Below are 7,269 nucleotides of genomic sequence, written 5' to 3'. Positions count from 1 at the left end.
CAATGTGGAGGCGGAGGGAGGAGGGCCCCGAGTCATGTCCCTTCACGCTCCCAACAGCTGACAGCCGAGGAGGAAACTCGCTAGAGCCTTTTTCACCAGCGCAGGAGGCCTCGCCGTCGCGCTCTCACCCCAGAAGCCCTCCCGTACTCCGGTACTCTGGGGGGGTGGCAGTCCCGCACCCGCCGGGCGATGAACATCGCAAGGAGAAGAGGCTTTTACAGACAGGAGGTGAACAGGACCCTCTGGGAGCTGCCCAGGAGATACACGTCCCTCCACCCCGTGGGGTCCGGAGCCTACGGCTCGGTGTGGTGAGTGGGGTCGGCAGCAAGGGGCGAGCTGGGGGTGTTGAAAGTACCGCGCCGGGGGGGAAACGAGGAGGTGCCTGTCGGCACCCCTCCATTAGGAAAGGCCATTTGCATGTGTGATGAAGGTGGTTTGCCTCCCGCTCCGGTGCCGGCAGCGGGTTGGAGACTTGGTTGCTTCAAGAAACCGAGATGTTTCCTCCTGTGGTTGCCCTGGGTGGGCAGGGAGGGGAAAGTTTCCTGCCTTGACGGGTGTCCTTAGGCAGGAGCAGGTAGGCAGGGCTGCCAGGTGCAGCGAGGTGGTTTTGGGCTGTCACCTGGGCTGTCACCTTGGCTCAGGGGGTCAGGTGGCTTTTGAGCCTCCTTGGTCTCAAGCCTGCACTAAGGGAGAATTTCTGACCCCCACCTTGGAATTATGAAATAGAAAATATTGTAACGCAGGATCGGTAACAGGCTGGGACTTCCTGGCAGCTGAGAATCCTCAACCTACGGGTGAGCGGCACGAGCTGCTGTTAATTAATCGGTTGGGCAAAGGTGCCTGTAGCGAGAGCGAGCAGAGATCAGATGTGGCTTGGTTTACACTGGTGAACCAGAGGAGATGGGCAACTTTTTGAAAGGTTAAATATGGAGCAGCCCGTTGATGGGATCTGCACGGAGCCCTGGTTTCATAACAGGCTGAGCTTTAAAAAAAAAAAAAAAAATCAAAAAACAAACAAAACAAAAAAAAAGGTGTGTCCCCTTTTGTAGGTGTTGGGCAAAGTCTGCTGGCTGCCACGGCACGGATCCAGAAACTCTGGGGCCCAGGTTCTGTCCCTGTCCCCTGGCTGCCTGTTTACAAAGAGGCGCCCCGTTCCCTTTCCCTGCATTGCTGTCCAGGTGCATTTAAGCTTCTGAGACGCTTAAAGGAGTCCTGCAAAATTGGGCAAGACTAAACTTGACCTTTTTTTTTAATATTTGTACAGTGTCTTCTGGTTTTTATAGGGGAAAGCAGGAAGACTAAAAGAAAATAGAGACAGGGCGTAAAAGGGTAGAGGGAAATCCTTGCAAAGTTTCCTTGCCCATCATAAAAAAAACCCCAAACCATAATAAGACAAATCTTTTACTGGTCCCTGTGAAAGTCTCGGCTGCTGTGGAGGTCTCTGGGATGGAGGGGTGGGTGCTACAGCAGCCCTGGGTCCCGGGGGGTGGTGGTACTGCAGGGAGGGTGCTCAGCAGGGAGGGTTTGGTGCAAAGCCAAGTGTGTGGTGTTAGGATTTGCTGTCCTCTGCTGGGAACTGCTGGGAAGCTTTCTTGTCACAGCGTTATTGGGAGCTGCTGGCTTTGACACCTCCCTGAGCAGCTGAAAAACTGAACTCGGGGGGGGGGGGGGGGAAACAGCAAAGATGCATTTCTGCCCTGATTAATTCTGCCAAAATCTGTAGTGATTTGGCTTCCAGCTGAACGTGATTGCAGAAGAAGAGCCCTCTGACCCTTCCAATGCTGGTCTTGCCGATCTCTGCCAGCCAAGGCAGGGACACAGCTCTGCCTGCCCGGTGTCATCCCCGACTTGAGCCGTTCATTACACCTGCGCTGGGGAGAAGCCGGTGGGCTCGCCGGGCTAACTCCTAGCCGTGCCTCATGGCGAGGGTGAAAGTACCGCTGTTGGTGCTGGGCACGAGCTCCGTCCCCCCGGCTCCCTGTGCTGAGTGGTGGGGTTGGGTGCTCTGTAGGCCTGCAGCTGGGAGGGCAGGTAAAGAACACGCACCCTCAGGTGAGGAAATCTGCCTTGAATTCTGCAGAGGCTCTTGGACTACGGTGGTCCGAGTCCCCTCCTCTTACTTCCCTGGCTCCTCAGAAGACTTTACAGGGAGCTGTCCCCTCTGCCGACACCTGCTGAAGTCCTGAAACGGAGACAACTCTTCACTGCCCTCCTAAGCTACCCGATGCCATCTTCAGGGCTGAAGCTGCCCGGTGTGGCTGTTCCAGCACTTCCTTTGCTTTTCCCGGCTGAATGCACTGAGGAAGTCTCCATCGCACCTCCCGAAGGATGCGTCTGCTCTTGGCACGCATAGTTTGGAGTGACTGGAGGGACCTCGGTGGCCAAGAGCAGGGAGATTGCCCGATGGTATCGGGGAGGGTGATGAGAACTGTTGATAGCCCAGACTGCCGGAGGATGCACCACAGCCGATCTCTTGTGGCTGACAAGCGGAGAAAGCTGTGCAAGAGACTTCCAAGATCTGCAGCAAGGAACTGATAACCCCTCCTCAGCACTGAACTGAAGGGAAAGCCACACGGAGCGGGATATTCCCACCTCTCCTGAATGCAATCAGCCCTAACCCCAGCAAAACGCACCGTTTCATTGGGGTGTTACAGGAGACATTTCCCTGTTTATGAAATCCGGCCTCCGAGTGACGGCCCTGGAGGTCACGGTAATGTTGTTTTACAGCTTTATGGTACCTGCCCCTCCCTGTCTCGGGTCCTCCGAGAGCCTCAAGGAAGGAGCGGTGGCTGGAGCCTGGCAGTCGGGGACTGTGGCGGGGTGAATCACGCGTCCCTTTGGAGAAGGAAGCAGGGAAATGCGTCTGCGCAAGGCTGGCGGACGCGTGCAAAGTGCGAATGCCCGCGTTCACTTGGGCTCGGTTGCCCTGTGCAGCCAAAAGCCGTGGGACTGAACACACCGGTCAATGCCCTTCTGTTTCCCCAGGAGGCAAGATAAGGATTTACAAAGTGGGGGGAACTGCTCTGGAAACCCCAGCGCCATTTGGCAAGGGAAAACCCTTTTTTTTTTTTCCTCTTGGAGGGGTGAAGGAAGGGCTGAGGCACTGCTGTGCAATGGGGTGCACTGAGCCCCCCCAGAAAACACCACTGAGAATCCCAAATTGCAGCTCTTTCTCCCTCCCCACTTCTCACCTGGTAAAACCTGGGGCCTGATCAAGGAGCCTCCAGAAGCAGAGGAAGTGTTGCAGGGTCGCCCTGTCCAGCTGCAAACAGTCAGTGTGACCAGAGGGAACAACATGCCCCATCTCCAGCAATGGCTGTGGTACCATCTTTTTGTGAGCTTTATAAAAGACTCTCACTTTCAGCCAGACCTGCTTTTACACAGAAGCATGTGCAGAGCGTCAAAGATGGAGAATTAATTCCAGCAGCCTGCGTTTTCAGCGCGTGGCATGCCCTGTCTTTGCTCCGGAATACAGCGAAGGCGGCTGATATCTTAAGAGATGACAATCTCCAAGCAGATGGCAAAGCAGAAATTGTTTTATTCCCTTACCTCCATGCGTTAGGGGATGGCAGAGGTAGAACTGGTCCTGAGCTTTACCCATTTGTGGTTCTCGCAGCCTTGTTAGCTCCAGCTTGTTTCTGCAGGTTCAAGGGAATGAAGCCGAGCCGCTAATGCTTTGCTCGGTATCCCAAAGAGCACGGGCCATGTTCTGCTGCCCGGAGCCACTCAGGGTAACATCTGTGTGTGCAGAGCTCCACTGGGTCTCTCAAGGGGCCTTTCTTTGTGAGCTCCAGAATTGGCTCCTCTCTAGGAGAAGACCTTTGGTATTGCAAAATTTGTTAAAACATAACTGCCAGTGTCAGAACTGGGTTTTATTTGTCTGCTGCAGTTCAGCCATAGACAAGAAGACGGGGGAGAAAGTGGCTATCAAGAAGCTCTGCCGCCCGTTCCAGTCGGAGATCTTTGCCAAGAGAGCATACAGAGAGCTCATGTTGTTGAAGCACATGCAACATGAGAACGTAAGTACTCATTTCTCTCCATTCCTGATGAAACAAGGGGGGGTTCTCACCACCTAGGAGCAAGTCCTTTCTGGTGGCATCACCTTTACTTTAATTGGCACGTGCAGGCAGTCTTGGGTTTAACTGCTGCCTGTCTGCTGTGCCCGGTTGGCACCCGGCTGAAGCAGGTATGTAATGGGTGCTCCTGTGTATTAGTAAGAGGAAAAGCAGCTGCGCAGCATAGCGAGGAGTCCTTGGATTCCTCAGATGGAGTTCTCGGTGCTCACCCACGTGTGTCTGCTGTTGGAGAGCTGCTACCCAAGTCCCATGTGCATGGCAAATGCTTTCCAGGTTTAAATGTGGACTTCTCTCCTCCATCAGGTCATCGGGCTGCTTGATGTCTTCACCTCTGCCACCTCCTACCAGGGATTCCAGGACTTGTAAGTCTGGAGTTTTTTCCCTCTGTCTAGACTCAGCTATTGCCTGAGACACCCGGGACTTAGCAGCAGGATAATAGATCAGGTTGAGGTGCAGTCCAGCAGAGTTGAAAAGGGGCCAGACTAAAGCTGAATGTCCCCAAATAACTGGGATAATCAAGAGCACAAGACAGTTCCCATGGCTAAAACACACAGAACACATAAACAGATCTCGTGCTGTGCTCGCAGCTGGGAGAACACGGTGTGTAGAGACCAACGTAGGGAATGAAGAGGCGTTACGTTCCCTGGCGTATCACACGTAGCGCGATCCACGCTAAAGCACTGCCTGTGTGGCTGCTGAGCTAAGGGGCTGCACTCGGAATGGGAGCAGTATCGGTCATCAGGCCCTGGGGTAATTAAACGGAGAATTTTAAAGATCTGGCTTTCTTTTCATCTTGATTCTGACCTTTTTTTTTATTATTTTATTTTTGGCATTTCCCTTGGTGTTGATGGTCAGGTTGGACGAGTCGTTTTCCCTTCCCCCATCCTCGGGCGCGAGCAGCATGTGCCTGGGTTTGGGTTTTTGGCTCATGGCTGGGTATTTAGCAGCCTGCAGGAAAAGTGTTTGAAGGTTCCGAGAGCAGTTCCTGCTGGAAGACCATCAACTAATTGGCAGTCTCGGCAGGCAAGCCAAAGACTGAAGGAAGCTAGATGTTGTCTTCCGAGGCAGGGCTGGAGAGTGTTACAAAGATAAATTTGGGAGCCAACGCGGCAGTTTTGCAAGGCTCTTCAAAGCTGTGCAAGATGTTTCAGCTCCCCGATGGTGTAAAGCTGCCCGGAATTGAACATCACTTGAGGGCTAAAGTAAATTAATTCAGGATCATTAAAGTTTGGAAGATCGTTGTTCTTACTTGATGTCAGATATCTGATTTGAGGGGAGGAAAAAGGGCAATTTTCAGAGCAGGTCAAAACCCCAGCGTCACTGCAGGCTGTGCTGGTTAGCCAGAAACACTGTCACACCAACTCATAGTTACACAGCCAACAAAAAAACCCAAGCCCAAGTGAGATCAAGGCTAGCCTGGCTCCCTATGTTTTTCTTCTAGACTCAGGGCCTTGTCTTACTGCCTTTTAGCTACCTGGTGATGCCATACATGCGGACTGATTTACAAAAGATCATGGGACATGAATTCAGTGATGAAAAGATCCAGTACCTGGTCTACCAAATGCTGAAAGGGCTGAAGGTAGGTGGGTCTGGAGGAGTTTAGTGACTCCGCGTGTCTCCTCTACGTGTCACCTCTGGGTTGACCCTAACAACCCCCCCTTCCAACACTCTACAGGAAGATCTGGGGCTTTGTGGCTTCCCCCGAGAACAGATATTTGCTGTCGAACTACTCTTGTTCCAGCACACGTCCATCAAAATGACTGCTTGTTCACCTCAGTCAATCGGGTATCGAAGCAGTCGGCAGTCACAGACCTTGCAATGTGTTTTTCCGTGGCAGCGGCTGCGTCGCTCTTTGACTTGCCCAAACCCTTAGCGAAACTCTGCGTAGAAAGGAAGAGGCTGAGCTTCTGCTGAATTCCTAAGAGAGGCTCTTGGGGGAGAAGACAGTGGGAATGATTTCATACTCAACAGAACAAGGAAGGAATATGCTGCTTTAACTGGTTATGAGAGAGCAGAAAGCAATCCCTGCAAACCCTGAGATGCAGAGACAAGTTCTTAACGCTGCCCTCTGTAATGCCCCTCACCCGGGGTCGGAGCAGTGCCTTACAGGCATCAATGAGTTCCCCTTAATAACGCCTTTCCCCAGGGCACTGTTGAGTTTAAATAAAGGGGGGGGAAGAACACACAGAAGGCTTAACTGGTGTGATAAAAGCCATGTCGTTTGTTTTGGCAACTCAAATCTGATCTCCAATTTTGTGTTTTAATTACGAGGGTTTTTTTCCCACATAGTCTAACACCCAAACCAACAATGTTTTCATGCCGTTTACTGACCATGTTCCCACCTGTAATCCTTTGTTGGATAGCTTGAAGCTGTTTGTTTATTCGCTGTGAGGAACTGTTGCTCCAGCCCTCTCAGCTCTATGCCTCTTCTTTAGACTGGCAATATAATTGCAAATATTGTCAGAAATTCAGTGGGGAGATTTCTTTTCAATCGGCTGCCCTGGGGGCCGGGGGCCTGCAGCAGGCTGCAGAGTTGTGTTCTCAGCAAGTTCTCGTTCGTAGCTCTCATTTCTCTGCTGGAGAACAGAAAGTCTTGTCTGCCGGTGATCACATCACGGCTTCTCTTTTTATTGCAGTATATTCACTCAGCCGGAATCATCCACAGGGTAAGTTCATGTGCGCTGTTACTCTGATTTTTGTCTGTTTAGGAGAAACACAGCTTGGTCGTAAAGTTAATCAATTCCTCAACATCATTTTGCTAATAGCCTCGTCTGCTCTAAGGTCTCTCTGGCGTCCTCCCTCTTTTCACTCCTACGCCCTAAATGTGTTTGGATTTGCTCATTTGTGCAGCGTTTTAAGGAAATGCTGTATTTTTTGACAAGCTGTGAGGCATTTTATGATGCTTTTTGAATTAAAACTGTTTCAGAAAAAATATAACCGTAATCTAAAGCCATACAGCATAGGAGGCATGGTGTCTTTGCTCTATCAGCACTGGGCTCAGGATGTTACGGGATCCTGTCAAAGGCAAGCAGAGGTTTGGCTGAGGCTCGTGTTGATGCGTTGTGAATCAAAACATCCTTATTATTCTGCTCTTGTCTGTTGTAGGACCTGAAGCCAGGCAACCTGGCCGTGAACGAAGACTGCCAGCTAAAGGTAGGTGGAAAAGCACCACTTTGTAGCATATCAGATCGTG

General features: G+C 51.7%; 1 protein-coding gene across 5 annotated transcripts in view; it reads left to right on the top strand.

The window, feature by feature from the left end:
* Nucleotides 1-7,269, top strand: part of LOC104125710 (mitogen-activated protein kinase 13) — a 15,219-nt gene that overhangs the window by 3,086 nt on the left and 4,864 nt on the right. For 2 of the 5 annotated variants that reach the window (XM_035893762.1, XM_035893761.1), the window contains exons 3-8: nucleotides 58-308; nucleotides 3,890-4,019; nucleotides 4,380-4,438; nucleotides 5,547-5,655; nucleotides 6,713-6,742; nucleotides 7,182-7,229. In XM_035893762.1, the coding sequence (XP_035749655.1) occupies nucleotides 190-308; nucleotides 3,890-4,019; nucleotides 4,380-4,438; nucleotides 5,547-5,655; nucleotides 6,713-6,742; nucleotides 7,182-7,229 (495 nt within the window). In that variant the 5' untranslated portion in view covers nucleotides 58-189. Of the gene's footprint in view, nucleotides 1-6; nucleotides 309-1,478; nucleotides 4,020-4,379; nucleotides 4,439-5,546; nucleotides 5,656-6,712; nucleotides 6,743-7,181; nucleotides 7,230-7,269 lie in introns of those variants that run through there. The other 3 variants (XM_009638182.2, XM_035893760.1, XM_035893759.1) reach the window with 3 other exon arrangements.

The sequence above is a fragment of the Egretta garzetta genome, unplaced genomic scaffold, assembly GCF_000687185.1.
Source record: "Egretta garzetta isolate BGI_Z169 unplaced genomic scaffold, ASM68718v1 scaffold105, whole genome shotgun sequence".
NCBI lineage: Eukaryota > Metazoa > Chordata > Aves > Pelecaniformes > Ardeidae > Egretta > Egretta garzetta.
Note: the sequence above shows the minus strand (reverse complement) of the source record. Positions and strands in the feature narration are given on the sequence as shown.